This window comes from Chelonia mydas, chromosome 12, assembly GCF_015237465.2.
Source record: "Chelonia mydas isolate rCheMyd1 chromosome 12, rCheMyd1.pri.v2, whole genome shotgun sequence".
Taxonomy (NCBI): Eukaryota; Metazoa; Chordata; order Testudines; family Cheloniidae; genus Chelonia; species Chelonia mydas.
In genome coordinates this window covers 1,200,533-1,217,600 of record NC_051252.2, presented here as the reverse complement: position 1 = coordinate 1,217,600, position 17,068 = coordinate 1,200,533, and the positions used below count along the sequence as shown (strand labels likewise).

General features: G+C 47.2%; 1 protein-coding gene across 1 annotated transcript in view; it reads right to left on the bottom strand.

The window, feature by feature from the left end:
- Positions 1–17,068, bottom strand: part of FA2H (fatty acid 2-hydroxylase) — a 75,496-nt gene that overhangs the window by 18,964 nt on the left and 39,464 nt on the right. Inside the window, exon 2 of the mRNA XM_037877813.2 lies at positions 13,790–13,882. Coding sequence (XP_037733741.2) covers positions 13,790–13,882 — 93 coding nt within the window. The remainder of the gene's footprint in view (positions 1–13,789; positions 13,883–17,068) is intronic.

Sequence of the window (17,068 nt, the reverse complement as noted above, 5' to 3'; positions counted from 1 at the left end):
TCTCTACCTCCCCCATCCCTCCCAGTCCCAGTAGGTGAAACCTACAAGAACAGGAGGATGGGAAAGGCCCATCTGCACAAGATCAGTCCACGGAGTTCATGTCCAGAACTCCTCTTCCTGGCCCCTAGACTCATTTGTACATAGTCACTTGGCAGCGCGGTGCAGCATGTGTTAGCTGCCAGATCTCGGAAGCAAGTCAGGGACACTTGTTAATCAAATAGGGACAATTTCCCTCCCATAACCCCGGCCACAGAGAGGTTCACACAGTCTCAGCGTAACTGCCATTGTTGCCCCAGTCAAATTTGAGCACCAATTTGATTTCCTCCAGCCCCTGCCTCTGACAGCCGTGCTTGGGGAGCAGCTAGTGGGACGGTGTGGGCGAGAAATGTGGGGAGGCCCACACAAGAGCTCAGCGCAGAGGAGGCAGATGGTGGAGCAGCGTGGACTGGCTGATGGGACGTGCGGATTCCATGGGACAGAGTGCAATGAAACAGGAAGGAGAAAGGAGATGCAAGGGGAGGACAGAGCCATAGGACAGCGATATAATTCTCTTGGCAACTTCTGCCTCATGGTCCCCTCATCCACAGCTGCATGCCTAGGTAGTAGATCAGACACTAGTGGAAAAGTTTGATGTTCCCGACACCGTTCTTGCTCCAGAGTTCCTGCCACCCGGGACAAGTGTTTACGAGCAAGCATCAGCCCAGCAAATAAGGGAGAGAACATGCAATTTGCTTTAAAAAAAGCACTCAGTTTTAGACACCTGCAGACCCTAGCAGAGCAGTCTGCCAACAAGATCTTGTCTCCTCAGTGCAAGCAGAGAGTGGAAATGCATGCAGCCCTCATGCTCTTGCAGGGAGTAAGGGAAGCTTGTAGGGGACTTCCTATGTCCACAAGCAGTCTCTGCTCGAGGCTGTCTGTCATGCGACTGCGGCAGGCAATTCCAATCATGCACTCATATTCCCTTGCCTGCAGCGAGACAGAGGCTGGCCAGTCACTCGAGCCCAATATTAAGGGGGTTTCTGTTCCTATCAGGCTGTGGAAGTTCACACCCCAGAGAGTGGTTTCCATGGAACCAGTCCCTTCTGGAGCGGTGACCAGAGGCAGCTAAGGGAGTTTTGGAGGGAAAAAGCTGCAGGCTCCGTGCTTGGAGGCAGCGGGACGTGGTGAGTGGCGCGTTTGGGCCAGCTGTGGGTTGCTCTCTGTGTACAAGCTGTGGAGCTGGGCTGTGAGGCTCAGCCCTTGGAGCTTTGATTCCCCCCCACTCCCCCCAGATCCAATGGCTGGGAGTTGAAGCTAGACAAATTCAGACTGGAAACAAGGTGTACATTTTTAAGGAAGAGCAATTAACCACTGGAACAATTTACTAGGGGTCATGGTGGATTCTCCATCACTGACAATTGTTAAATCAGGACGGGAGGTTTTTCTAGGAATGACTCTGCCTAGGAATGACTTTGGGGCAGGTCAGGGTACATGATCAGGGTACATGATCATAATAGTCTTTTCTCGACTTGGAATCTATCACCAGCAAAGCAACCAGCACACCAGTCTATACAGTCAGGGCCCTGGCACTCCAACCCAGGGGAGAATGGGCCAAACTGGGCAGAACATTAGAGCTCAGCTAATAAATGAAGTGATCACACCTGGCTGATACTGCCCTTATTTAGGTAAGGGACGTTTCATCATTTATAATCTTTCACATTTAAAAGTTTTAAGAACAAAGTCATCAAACCCTTCCCCCTAACGTAGATGAGTTCATTCATAGAATCATAGAATATCAGGGTTGGAAGAGACCTCAGGAGGTCATCTAGTCCAACCCCCTGCTCAAAGCAGGACCAATCCCCAATCAAATCATGAAATACATGAAATACAAGAGCTGGGCCCGCTCCTTTCTGTCCCACCCTGGCTTCTCCCTGCAGTCCCCCCACTCCACTGGGGGAGCCCGTTCCTCCCCAGAGCGACAGGCAGTGCTAAAATGCCCAGACATTGTGTCTTCCAGACCAGCAGCATTTCCTTGGGGCTTAAGGCAGCGACTACACCAGGAAGTGTCTAGCTGTCTCACCTGCTCCTCCCCAGAATCACTTTGCAACCGCAATCTGGTTCAGCCACATTTCAAACACTGTCCAGGCTGCTTTGCTCCAGGCAGTGTGGGTGGGTTAAGTGCTTCCCCTCAGCCACTCCCTCCTCTCCCCTGAAGGTCCCAGGGAAGGAGAGAGCTGGCCCAGCCAGCAGCTGAAGTTCCCTAGGGAAAGGTGGGGATGAGTTGTCAGAAGCTGTACAGAGATATGCCAGGAATGGCACAGAAGAGGAGAGGACGAATTGCTTCCCAGGTAGAGAATGGCGCCAGGATGGGGAGAGGGAAGGCTGCAAGCTCTGCCCGCAGGATGGGCCCTAGGAGCTCTCACGGACTAGATCCAATTTGCACCAGCTGCTTTAAGGCTGGCTGCTTTGGACAAACTGGAACCAGCTCTATGTCTGCAGCGTCACCCCCAGCCATGTTTGTGGTCCAAGTGTAAGTGGCAGAAGGGAACGTTCTGCATTTACCCCTTCCTTCCCTGGCGAAGGGAATTTCCTCTCCGCAGCCATTCACTCCCAGCTGGCTTTTAAACGCAGCCAGACACCATGATTAGACTTTGCACTTCCAGCACTTCCTATTCAAAGCACTTGCAGGCCTCTGGAGTCTCCCACCATGGTCAGGTATATCGCCCTGCCTCATAGCACATCTGCTTCATCGCTGCAAAGGATCCATTCTGGGAAGCTGCATGTTACCCTCTCAGTTCAGAGCCCGAACAGCTAGTGAGGTCAAACTGTTTGTGTGGGGGTGGAGATGTAACCCTGCCTTCCCCCAGCTCCGTTAATAAGGACGCTTGAGAACCACATATCATGAGGGGACATCTGAAGCTGAGGGATGTAACCTGCATATTGAGCAAAATCTACTTGCCCAGCCCTGGTTATGGTAAGGGCGTGCGTCTAGCTGGAAACAGACTGTTGCACGTTGGCAGGCTGAGCAGGAGAGAGGGACTGGCCACATGACAGGGAACTGGAGTCTGGAACAGTGAGGGAGGCTCAAAGGAGGAGAGCAAGCATCTCCTTGTAAAGGGGGGAGACAAACGAGGCAGGTCTGGCAGGATTCTGGAGTTAGGGTTCTCACACTGGGGGTTGGTACCCTTCAGGGGGTCACAAGGTTATTACATGGGGGGGTCGCGAGCTGTCAACCTCCACCCCAAACGCGCTTTGCCTCCAGCATTTATAATGGTGTTAAATATATAAAAAAGTGTTTTTAATTTATATGGGGGGTTGCACCCAGACTTGCTATGTGAAAGGAGTCACCACTACAAAAGTTTGAGAGCTACTGCGCGAACAGTTAATACGCGAGAGTGTTCCAGACTGATTTTCCAGGCCTCAGGTGCCTCCTGGCTCTCTGCAGGGGCGCAAAGAGATATTGGTTTAGCCAGGACTCACTGGGATATGTGCAATTCTGGATACCCACAGACACATTAAAAAACACAGCTACCAGTCTACAGGGGAGTGTGGACAATGGGGCCTTATCCATTAAGGAGCTTGAACTGCCTCTCACTAGCTATCTGGGGCAGCAGCATCTCACTCCAATAATGAACCATCCAGGGGTGTGAGCCTATGGGCTCATACTCAGCCTTTCACCCCTTTTGGCTCCAGGCACACTGGGGGAGTTCTACTTTGGAGAGATGTGTGTGTATCAGGATCCTGCCTAGGACAACCCTTGCGTCCTATGGGGGAGGACGCAGCCAAAGGTTTCTTAGGTGGGAGGGCTGGAAAGGAGCTTTTGGGTCATTCAGCCAGTCCTCTTCCAAACAACACCAAATATGAGCCCCAGGAGGATACAGGATGGGTTGAAGAGGATTACAAGGGAGAACAGGAATGGAAAGAACTTGCAGCCAGAGGGAACAGGGGATAGACTGGAGAATAGCACCGTCACCAGGAAAAGGCAGGTCTATGTGATTGGGGACTCTTTACTGAGAAGAATAGACAGGCCTGTAACCAGAGCTGATCCAGAGAATAGGAGGGTGTGCTGTCTTCCAGGTGCTAAGATACATGATGTAGACCTGAGGTTGAAAAGGATCCTAAAGGGAGCAGGAAAGAATCCCCTAATTATCCTTCATGTGGGAACAAATGATACGGCTAGATTCTCGCTGGAAAGTATTAAGGGAGACTATGCTAGGCTGGGGAAGACGCTTAAGGAAATCGAGGCTCAGGTGATCTTTAGTGGGATTCTGCCTGTTCCTAGAGAAGGGCAACAAAAGTGTGACAAGATTATGACTATCAACAGATGGCTCAGGCAGTGGTGCTGTAAGGAGGGCTTTGGGATGTATGGCCACTGGGAGGCATTCATGGACAGAGGACAGTTCTCTCAGGATGGACTTCATCTGAGTAGGGAAGGAAATAGACTTCTAGGATGGAGGCTGGCACAACTGATTAAGAGAGCTTTAAACTAGGAATTTGGGGGAGATGGTTGGGAGATGTCCAGGTAATGTCCACGCCGGATTTTAGCCTTGAGAGGAAAGAAAACGAAGTAAGAGAGGATACAGCCGCAGGTAGGAGGAAGGGCAGTGTAGATATCAGTCTAATAGGTTCTACTGGCTGTAGAATGACCGTGCCTAATCGGGTACAGAATGTGAGTGAGGCCAAACAGCAAAAATTAAGATGTTTGTACACAAATGCGAGGAGCCTAGGTAACAAAATGGAGGAACTAGAGCTACTGGTGCAGGAAGTGAAACCAGATATTCGAGGGATAACAGAAACATGGTGGAATAGTCGTCATGACCGGACTACAGGTATTGAAGGTATGTGCTGTTTAGGAAAGACAGAAATAAAGGTAAAGGTGGTGGAGTAGCATTGTACATCAATGATGAGGTAGAATGTAAAGAAATAAGAAGTGATGAAATGGATAAGACAGATTCCGTCTGGGCAAAAATTACATTGGGGAAGAAAACTATTAGAGCCTCCCCTGGGATAGTGCTTGGGATGTGCTATAGACCGCCGGGATCTAATTTGGATATAGATAGAGCCCTTTTTAATGTTTTTAATAAAGTAAATACTAATGGAAACTGTGTGATCATGGGAGACTAACTTCCCAGATATAGACAGGAGGACGAGTGCTAGTAATAATAATAGGGCTCAGATTTTCCTAAATGTGATAGCTGATGGATTCCTTCATCAAGTAGTTGCTGAACCGACTAGAGGGGATGCCATTTTAGATTTGGTTTTGGTGAGTAGTTAGGACCTCCTAGAAAAAATGGTTGTAGGGGATAATCTTGGCTCAAGTGATCATGAGCTAATTCAGTTCAAACTGAACGGAAGGATTAACAAAAATAAATCTGCAACTAGGGTTTTCGATTTCAAAAGGGCTGACTTTCAAAAATTAAGAAAATTAGTTAGGGAAGTGGATTGGACTGAAGAATTTATGGATCTAAAGGTAGAGGAGGCCTGGGATTATTTTAAATCAAAGCTGCAGAAGCTATCAGAAGCCTGCATCCCAAGAAAGGGGAAAAAATTCATAGGCAGGAGTTGTAGACCAAGCTGGATGAGCAAGCATCTCAGAGAGGTGATTAAGAAAAAGCAGAAAGCATACAGGGAATGGAAGAAGGGAGGGATCAGCAAGGAAAGCTATCTTACTGAGGTCAGAACATGTAGGGATAAAGTGAGACAGGCTAAAAGTCAAGTAGAGTTGGACCTTGCAAAGGGAATTAAAACCAATATAAATCTATAGCCATATAAATAAGAAGAAAACAAAGAAAGAAGACATGGGACCGCTAAACACTGAGGATGGAGTGGAGGTCAAGGATAATCTAGGCATGGCCCAAATATCTAAACAAATACTTTGGCTCAGTCTTTAATAAGACTAAAGAGGATATTAGGGATAATGGTAGCATGACAAATGGGAATGAGGAGATGGAGGTAAATATTACCATATCTGAGGTAGAAGAGAAACCTCAAACAGCTTAATGGGACTAAATCAGGGGGCCCAGATAATCTTCATCCAAGAATATTAAAGGAATTGGCACATGAAATTGCAAGCCCATTAGCAAGAATTTTAATGAATCTGTAAACTCAGGGGTTGTACCGTATGATTGGAGAATTGCTAACATAGTTCCTATTTTTAAGAAAGGGGAAAAAAGTGATCTGGGTAACTATAGGCCTGTTAGTTTGATATCTGTGCAAGGTCTTGGAAAAAATTCTGAAGGAGAAGGTAGTTAAGGACATTGAAGTCAATGTAAATGGGACAAAATACAACATGGTTTTACAAAAGGTAGATCGTGCCAAACCAACCTGATCTCCTTCTTTGAGAAAGTAACAGATTTTTTAGACAAAGGAAACGCAGTGGATCTAATTTACCTAGATTTCAGTAAGGCGTTTGATACCATGCCACATGGGGAATTATTAGTTAAATTGGATAAGATGGGGATCAACAGGAAAATTGAAAGGTGGATAAGGAATTGGTTAAAGGGGAGACTACAATGGGTCCTACTGAAAGGTGAACTGTCAGGCTGGAGGGAGGTTACCAGTGGAGTTCCTCAAGGATCGGTTTTGGGACCAATCTTATTTAATCTTTTTATTACTGACCTCGGCACAAAAAGCAGGAATGTGCTAATAAAATTTGCAGATGATACAAAGCTGGGAGGTATTGCCAATTTAGAGAAGGACAGGGATATCCTACAGGAGGATCTGGATGACCTTGTAAACTGGAGTAATAGTAATAGGATGAAATTTAATAGTGAGAAGTGTAAGGTCATGCATTTAGGGATTAACAACAAGAATTTTAGTTATAAGCTAGGGATGCATCAATTAGAAGTAACGAAGGAGGAGAAGGACTTGGAGTATTGGTTGATCATAGGATGACTATGAACCACCAATGTGATATGGCCGTGAAAAACGCGAATGCGGTCTTGGGATGCATCAGGAGAGGTATTTCCAGTAGAGATAAGGAGGTTTTAGTACTGTTATACAAGGCCCTGGTGAGACCTCATCTGGAATACTGTGTGCAGTTCTGGTCTCCCATGTTTAAGAAGGATGAATTCAAACTGGAACAGGTACAGAGAAGGGCTACTAGGATGATCCGAGGAATGGAAAACTTGTCTTATGAAAGGAGACTCAGGGAGCTTGGCTTGTTTAGCCTAACTAAAAGAAGGTTGAGGGGAGATATGATTGCTCTCTCTAAATATATCAGAGGGATAAATACCACAGAGGGAGAGGAATTATTTAAGCTCAGTACCAATGTGGACACAAGAACAAATGGATATAAACTGGCCACCAGGAAATTTAGACTAGAAATTAGACGAAGGTTTCTAACCATCAGAGGAGTGAAGTTTTGGAACAGCCTTCCAAGGGAAGCAGTGGGGGCAAAAGATCTATCTGGCTTTAAGATTAAACTTGATAAGTTTATGGAGGAGGTGGTATGATGGGATAACATGGTTTTGGTAATTAAATATTCATGGCAAATAGGCCCAATGGCCTGTGATGGGATATTAGACGGGGTGGGATCTGAGTTACCCAGGAAAGAATCTTCTGTAGTATCTGGCTGATGAATCTTGCCCAGATGCTCAGGGTTTAGCTGATCGCCATATCTGGGGTCGGGAAGGAATTTTCCTCCAGGGCAGATTGGAAGAGGCCCTGGGGGTTTTTCGCCTTCCTCTGTAGCATGGGTCACGGGTCACTTGCTGGAGGATTCTCTGCTCCTTGAAGTCTTTAAACGACGATTTGAGGACTTCAATAGCACAGACATAGGTGTGAGGTTTTTCGCAGGAGTGGTGGGTGAAATTCTGTGGCCTGCATTGTGCAGGAGGTCAGACTAGATGATCATAATGGTCCCTTCTGACCTAAATATCTATGAATCTATAAGAGCAATATCAGCCTCTTGTTTACTGCCAACCTTTCTGTCAAGTTAGGAGCGCTCAGACTTCCAGAGCCACTGGAGAAATCCATTTCCAGGGCTTACAGCTCAGGAAGGGCTACGGTCCAGTAACCTAGCTAATGAGGCATTGCACTGCGGCACCACTCGCTATGAAGTGCCTACTGCCTGCTCCCAGAGAGTATCTGCACCGACTGCAGGAGTACCTGGCTCCACACCCCAGGACAGCCACCCTGCATTGATACAGCGCAGCCCTGCAAGACTAGGCACACTTTCTCAAGCAAGTTATGCTATTTCTTTGTGGTCTATTTTTAGTTCTCTTGGAGACGGGGAGAGAGAACATGTGTCCTTTCTTTCTCCGAAAGGACTAGAGGCTGAGCTTCAAACACCAAGCCGTTTGTATGAGTACACGTACACCCTCCCCACACACACACCTTTAGCCAACTGCCAAAAGGACTACACCCTACTCACGCCCTGTCCTCCCACTCCACCTGCTGCGGGCACCTTGCCCAAACACCTAAGTACGTCTGACAAGTTATTATGCAGCCAGTTTAACCCCACTCTGGTGAGACTCCTTGCACCTGCAAGGGTCTTAAATGCTGGACAGCCGTATTGATTTCTCTGGTTAGAAGTGTGCGCCTGCCCAAATCACGGCTGTACAGCATAAAATGGCATCTGTGTCCCCCCAGCTGGATTTGTGGCCAAACTGCCAAGCATAGCTGCCAACTTCTCCTGGCGCCGGTGGGTGCTCACGTCCCCCTACCCCCGGCCCCGACTCCACCCCTGTCCCGCCCCCACCTGCCCCATTCCAACTCCTCCGCCAAAGTCCCACTCCAACTCTGCCCTCTCCCTGCCTCTATTGGGCTCCTTCCCCAAATCCCCACCCTAGCCCCGCCTCCCCCCCTGAGCACACCGCGTTTCCGCTACTCCCCACTCCCTCCCACAGCTTGTTTTGCGGCGGCAAGCGCTGGGAGGAGAAATGGGGAAGGCACGCTCAAGGGTGGAGGCAGAGTGGAGGTGAGCTAGGCCGGGGGGGTGTGGAGCTGCCCATGGGTGCAGAGCACCCACCAATTTTTCCTCCTTGGGTGCTCCAGACCCAGAGCACCCATGGAATTGGCACCTATGCTGCCAAGGTAGATTACCCAGAATTTAACATATCTGGATGCTTCCCTCCACACTAGGTCACTCTCACTGGATGTGGACACAGCTTTGGGTATCAGGGGAACCTTCACTTTTCAAGTCCACACTATTTGGACAGCGGAGGGTAAAGCCCTAGCTTTGATCTCCTGGGCGTGGGCATGTTTACTAGAAAAGCACTGCTCTATTCCACACCCTTACGCTAGTGACCCTCGTTTTCAAACAGCCTCAGCTTTGCAGAGCAGAGCACCTAGGAATAAATTCAGCACCTTCATCTTGGAGCAAAGGAGCTGGTTTTAAATCACTTTTCAGCTTAGAGAAGTCAGACTGCACTTTGACTCCCTTTATGTCCACACTGAAGGATGACAGTTGGAACAACTGTGAAACACCGATAAGGCTGGGAGCAAGCTTGCAAGACCATGGAGGAGGGGACTGGAATCATCATTCACTTCCCCACTCTTCAGCCCTTCTTTTTTTTGTTATTGCCGTATCTGATAGTGCTGCAAGGAGTGGCCTCCACAGGGAGCAGGGTTTTGCCAAGGTGTGATGCTTAACGCCTGAGGGTGGAACTGATCTGGTAAGATCCGTAATGACTATCGTGGGCGTTCAACTTGATGCAAATGCACCTCTGTTGCCTAACACATTGTATGACCTAGGGCTGGGGTTCTCAAACTGGGGGTCGGGACCCCTCAGGGGGTCGTGAGGTTATTACATGGGGGGTCGCGAGGTGTCAGCCTCCACCCCAAACCCCGCTTTGCCACCAACATTTATAATAGTGTTAAATATATTAAAAAGTGTTTTTAATTTATTAAGGGGGGGGTCACACTCAGAGGCTTGCTATGTGAAAGGGGTCACCAGTATAAAAGTTTGAGAACTACTGACCCAGGGCAATGGTTCTCAACCAGGGGTACGCATACGTCTTCCAGCCGGGTACATTAACTCTGAGATATTTGCCTGGTTTTACAACAGGCTACATAAAAAGCAATAGTGAAGTCAGTACAAACTAAAATTTCATGTGGATGACTTGTTTATACTGCTTTTATATACGATTCACTGAAATGTAAGTACAATATTTATTTTATAATTATATGGTAAGAATGGGAAGAAGCAATTTGTCAGTACTAATGTGCTGTGACATTTTTGTAGGTTTAGGAGGGATAGCTCAGTGGTTTGAGCTTTGGCCTGCTAAACCCAGGGTTGTGAGTTCAATCCTTGAGGGGGCCATTTAGGGATATAGGGCAAAAATTGGGGATTGGTCCTGCTTTGAGCAGGGGGTTGGACTAGATGACCTCCTGAGGTCCCTTCCAACCCTGATATTCTATGAATCAGACTCCTGAAAGGAGTACAGTAGTCTGGAACAATTGAGAGCCACTGACCTAGGCAGTGGACAGTTCCATGCATCAGAGCGACTCTGGACAAACAAGACTGCACCTCCACTCCAAACATGAAGTCTGCTCCCATGTGGCTGCCCCTCTGCATGGGAGATGGCCAAGGGCAGATCGGAGTCTGGGAGGTAGGGAGGGGAGGATTGGGGTTTTGGTGGAGGTGTTGCTTAGGCTGGGGTTCAAAGGAGCCAGAGGCTGAGCCATGTTCTTAGTTAGAAGTGACGCAGCCTGGCTCTGCAACACGGGTCTCATTGTGGATGCCCAGAGTTAGCGTGCAGGGGAACTGCACACAGGGAGATGCAAGGCTGCTGCCAAAGAAACCACCTCCTGCTAATCACTCCTGCTGCATTATTTAGCCACACCTGGGTGACAAAGCATAAGCAGCCCCATCGGCTGGGGGTGGGCAAGTTGACTCATTCATGTAAATTTCAGATAGTGCCTTCTCAAGATAAACAAGACACACAGCAGCTGCTGCCTGGCAAATCTCAAGCAGTCTGGAAACAGCCATGAACTGCAATCCTGCTTCTGCCACCAGAAAGCCACCTCCAGTTAAACCAGGGAAGAAAGTGCTTGGGAATGGATCAAAGATGGGCAGGCCACAGCCTCCTGCCGAAAGTGCCTTATCAGAATTGTAGCATGCTGACTCTCTGGAGTGGATGGGTGTGGAGGAGGGAAAAGCCTCTTACACGTTAACTACATACATCACCGAGAGAACAACCATATCAGTGTATAACTTGCTTGCCTGAGTCAAGGCAGTCAGTCACGGGTTCACACCTTGTACAATGACTTAAGTTCATATCCAGTGGTGACGCTGGAGCATGGTACAGAAGGAGGGGCACACTGCATTTTAAGAGGCGTTTCCTATGCTTGAAGGGTAAAAGCTGAAGATCAAAAAAAGGTACACGTCAAAGGGGAATAGCATCCTGGCCAGCATTCCCCAGCAGTTCTACCCAGGCTCCAGCATCCAAGGCTGACAGAGCTACTGGAGAGCACTACGCAGGCAGGGCAAGCCTAGTGCCTAATGTCTGTAGCAGTTTGTACACTCACTACTGCAAAGGAAAGTAAATCTTGTCCCACGTGCAGGGCGGCCAGCTGTGGATCTACATGTGCATCTACTAATCACAGAACTCCTGGCATAGCAAGGTCATTGTATCCATTCAGTCTCCTGAACACTAGCAGTTCTCTTACCAAACATCAGGACCAACCCACAACGTCCATTGTGGTGAGAGGCTTATTCTTAGCAAGTTAAAGTGTCAGTCCGAGATGAGGGCTGGCAACAGGGAATGCAGTACATAAGCAGTCAACTCAAACTCAGCTCAGACAGGAACAGGGCGGTACTGGTGGACAGAGGACAAGCAGAAGATCTCGCCAACACTAGGACCTCAGTATGTCTGTAGAACATCAGGAAGGTGCAGTGTCATTCTTGGCTCTGCGCTGTGTCTAGAGGCACAAACTGCAGAAGTGTCCAGGAAGGCCCCTTTCCACCTCCAACTGATCAACTGTGTGCCCACTCCTCACGGGCAAAGCCCAGCCTCAGTGGGGCAGGGGAAGTCACACGGACATTGCAGGCAGTTTCAAAACATGGCAGTACATCCAAGTAGGACAGGTAAATGAGAACAAGTCACACCAGAGCTCCCTCACACTACCCTGGACCTTCATTCATATTTGATCCAGTTCAAGGTCATCTTCAAAGCCCTCAATGGGCTAGTCTGCCGAATAGCTAAATGGACCACCACTGCTTCGAGACCCTCTAGAATGCCGCAGTGAACAAGGACGCTGCAGCCAGCAGCACCTGGGCCAAGCATTCTTGGCTCTGAACTCACCACTGCAGGAGCTCAGGATGAAACTTGGGCTAAGCCTGCCCAGCTGCCCTACACATAACTTACATAGTTATCTGCAAGTTATCTGGAGCTCATGAATCTGGGGGACCTGAATCATAATTTTTGAATGCCTGGGGTTGGCAACACAGAGCCTATGGAGGCCAAACCATTTTATGGGTTCCAAGGTTCTTTTGAAAGGAAAAGGCCATTTCTGAAATGCAACGACTTAGAAATTTCCTTCTAAGAGGTAGTGGATCGGGAGACAATGGCTAATTCATGTGTACAACAAAAAACATGGAAATAGCATCAGTTGGGTATTGAGGATTGAACAAAACGAAGTACCAAGCCATGACTCTTGCTGTCCGGACACTAAAATATCACCTTGTATTATCAGTCCATCCTGCCCTTCACAGCTCTGTTTCTACGAGGAACCCTCACAGCCTCCTCTTCTCCCACCAGATGCAGTTTTTCCATAACCTTCTTATGGAAGTCAGTCTCTGTTGCACTCCAGCTGCCCTTGTAATAAGAGGACTAGAACAGTATCCTGGATTCCATTTGGGCCATCACTATATTCTCGTCTAGTCCTACAATAATTTTCTGTCGTTTACGTACAATGCCGCCACTGTTTACATATCCCAGAGTGGTGTTTGCTGCCCAGCCTGCTGCTCTATTATGGCACAACTGCACGGAGATGCACAGTGAAGAAAGCTCTCCTTCACACAGTCACATGTGGACAATTTGTGAGCACGTAGAACATGCGAGGGTACAGTATGACCTCCAGGACTGCACTTGGGATACTGGAGCACTCTTCCAATTAATCTGGATTTACCATTGTGACAAAAGAAGCATATTTGGATGTTGGGGAGGGGAAGAAGTGGCAGAAGGGGGTACAGAGCCTTTTACCCTAGGTCAGCAGCTCAAATGGAGCCCAGGCAGCTAGTGATTATCATTCATAGCCTATTTGGTGGCCTAGAAAAGCTAGCGTGTGGATCGCCAACACGTAGCGCCCCTTTGCTGGTATGCACTTCTCAGAGAGGCCTTGGTTTGAATGGGCTTGGAAAACGCATGCCCTCCTCACTCCAAGAGATGGTGGCATGGCACGTTGGTAGGGTAGCACAGTGGAAGCTTCTGTGGCTGGTCTGGAGGAAAAAGACATCAGTCTTTAACACTTTTGATAAGCATGCTAATTACGTTCACAGAATGTCAGAACCAGCAATGGTACTGTGTGGTATCCCGCTATGGGCATAACCCTCACCAGTGCCCATGGTTCTCATGCTAGCCCTTCTAATGGAGACGCTGTGACTCCAGTCCAGCTTCGTTCCTGCAGGATCTAGAAGATCTGTGCAAAACTCCATTCTTGTCCTACCTTGTGTTTATTTGGAACATCTCTGCTCCTGATCTTGATTTGGACTGTGTTCCTTCGTTACAGGTTTGAAGGAAGATTTCCATTTTCAGACACAGAGAAGAGTGATCAAACATGTTAGCTTCTGGAGATCATTTGAGCAAAGTAACAGTGTTCGAGAAGCCGACATGCTTCTTCAAATACTATACAACCAGTTCCTTACCTTATCTGGATCTACTGTTTTACATCTAGGATCCATCCTATGGTTCATTGTTCGAGCTGTGGAATTTACTGGTTTCTCTGTCTCGAGAAGGCTCTAGAGACAAGAACAAGAAACAATTAAATCCATAAGACATCACTTGAATTTAGTCTGGCAGCAATAAAACCTGAGGTGTATGGCTAAGACCCACATATTAAGCAGCTAGTCAGGATTTTTACTAAGTTCCCACAGCAGATTTCATATGTATCAGGGAAGCACTAGTTTTATGCTGTCAGAAGTCTAGAATCTTTGTTCTTTGATACATGACAAATGGCAAAACACCACTAACCCCTCACAATCATGTCAGTTATATACATACATACATACAGACTTTACACAGAAGTCATTGAGTTCTGATAATGTTTTTTCCTGCAACTGTATTCACGTGGGCCAAGATTTTGGGCACCTCCATATTTTTAGTGTCTAACTTGAGAAATCTTAAAGAGGCTTTCCCAAACTTCAGAGAGTGGGTGCTCTGTATTTTCTGAAAATAAGTCTCATTAAGGCTTCTCAAACGTTGGACCACCAAAAATCATTAGTGTCATTTTTGAAAAATCTTAGCCATGACCTGTGTGTGTGGAATAGCCATGTGTGGAACAAGCGCTCACGGATTAAATCCTGATGCCTGGCGGCATGTGGTGTCCCAGGCACACCATTATCAGAGCACCAATGAGCATCACTTTCCCCTTTTTAAAAATCTTGACGTGCAATTGTATTGTCCAGAGAAAAAACATTTCTACTAAACCTGCTTGGGAAACAGTTTTTTTGTCCTCCAAACATCCGATTCAAAAAAAAAAATTCCAGCCCAAAATTGGAATGAAGAGTCAAAAAAACCCCTCAATTTTCACACCACAAAAATCCAAACCATTTTTGGATCGGGTCAATCAAATTATGGGTTTCAATTTTGACTTTTGTCTTTACCATCAGTTTAGTTCAAAAAACACTTAATTTTGAAACCTGACTTTGTCATTTAGAAAACATAAAATGGGATGTTTCAACAATTTCAGAACTCTCCCTGCAATGAGCTTCTGAAATAGGAAATTTCTTGAAACTGACCCATTCCCACAAAATTTTTGGTTTCAACTAAAACAGTATTTTCCGATGAAACAGCGTTTAATCAAAGAGTTCCCAGCCAGCTTTAATTTCTACTATCTAGGCCATCAGTTCACTCTCAGCATTACAAGCTAGATACCAAGTGACCAAGGTGGCTACGCTGAGGACACCTTTCAAGCAGCAGCACCGCCCACCCCCAACACACCTGCAGAGAGGCATTTTGACACCTTTGGTTTCAGAAGCACAATGCTCCTGACAGGCATCGCAACAGCAGAAGTGGAAGGTTAAGGAGCTGCTGTGGACAACAGGGGGTCACACAAGCAGAGACGATGAGCAAATAAGGAGAACCACTCTGAAAAGCAGCTGGAAACCCACAGCTCCAAATAGCCAAGTAAACTGGAAGTAAGGAGAGATCGCCTACTTATAGCTCATGAAGAACCAGCCAAAAAGAGAACCAGACTAGGGGGTTACAGCCAGGAGAGCAAATTTTCTTGTTTATTTCTTCTTTCAAGCCATGTGTGCTTCAAAGGGGTTTACACACAAGCATTGGAAAGATGGGAAATCCAGCATTAAGGTTAACACTGGGGGAAAGTAGCAGACTGTATGGAAATGAATAGCTCCAGACAGACAGACAGCCATCAGCAATCAAACCCAGACACTTTCAACACAGTTAGCCTCATACACCTACCACTGCACCATGGCTGATTTACTCATCTAAGTACCATCAGCATGGCCACAGCCCATGGCCAGTTCACTTCCCTTTGGCAAGAGCAATGCCAGCCTCTGCCCCATTCCCCGTTTTGACCCCTTGTTAGTATATAGGCTTCTTTGTCTGCCTGAAATAGAATTTTGGGTTTGACTTTGATACTTTTATATTTTTATTAATATGTGGATAAAACAAAGACACTGTGTTGCATTCTTCACAACCAGACGGGGCTTTTAGTACAATGGGAAGAGATAAGGTATAGAGCTAGTGTGTTACAGGGTATGGTGGGAGTGCAACGTATATGAGCATACACTAAAAGGCTGCCTGGCTCCTTTCTCAAGCCAAGGTCAAGCAACCAATTAGGAGGGGTAAGGGAGGATGGGGGGGGGGGGGGAACATAAGAAACACTAAAAGCCAAAGAAAAGCCTGGCCTTGGCCAGAACACAACCTCACCCCTCCCATAATATAAAAAAGGTGGAACGAAGACCCCAGACTCACAACCCTCCAAAACAAAACATGACAATAAGTTCTAAGGAGAGTAACTAGGGGCGTGCCCTGCAGGTATATTTGGGCCTGCTAAGAAGGAGGAGGTGGGAATGGGGAGGTGGGACACAGGCAAGGCTCTGCGGTGTCACAGCTGGGAAGGGGGACACAGGGGAAATGCTCTGCGGCATCAGAGCTGGGAACAAAACACTAGGAAACAGACTCTGCAGCATGTAAATCTATGAAGATGCTTGCTTGAAGCTTACCCCAACAAACATCGCATTGCCTGCACTTTGGACTTCTGCTTTGTCTGTGTGACAAGGACCAGGGGAGGGGGTGAGGGGAAAGCCCTCTAGCACCCCTCACACCCAAGAGTGGAAGCAATGCACCAACTGGGATTTTATCATGATCCAAGAGTGAGCTAGCCATCTTCCAATACAAATAGGAAGGCCATCCATAATCACTCAGAGACCCTGCTGCCCAGGCTTCCAGAGAGACCAAGGACGCTCTGTATATCCCCCCATATAGACCGTTACATAAATCACTGTGTGATGGCCACAGACTAAGGCCCTTAATAACTGTCTACTTTGCAACGTGTACAAGATTCATGGCCAAGCCGCCTATCTGGAGACTGCTATATAGGTACCAACTAACTGCTATGCTTGTCAAAGACTTAAAATCATACAGTCATAGGGTTAGAAGGGACCGCAAGGGTCATCTAGTCTAACCCCCTGCCAAAACGCAGGATTTGGCTTTACTCAATACAAAAGTTGCACAGACAGTAGTAAGACAGAGACTTTTGAGGCAGAACTCCTCCCCGCTCCATAGTATTTGAAGCGTAATCTTAAATTTTATATTTATATTATACTCACACAGGAAATTCAGAGTTATTTTACATTATTCCACATACACCCCCAATCCCCCAGCACACACCATTTGGAACTAACTACATCTTAGCAGAAGAGCTTTAGCCTGTGAATTCTTCCTCCAGCCTTGGAGCA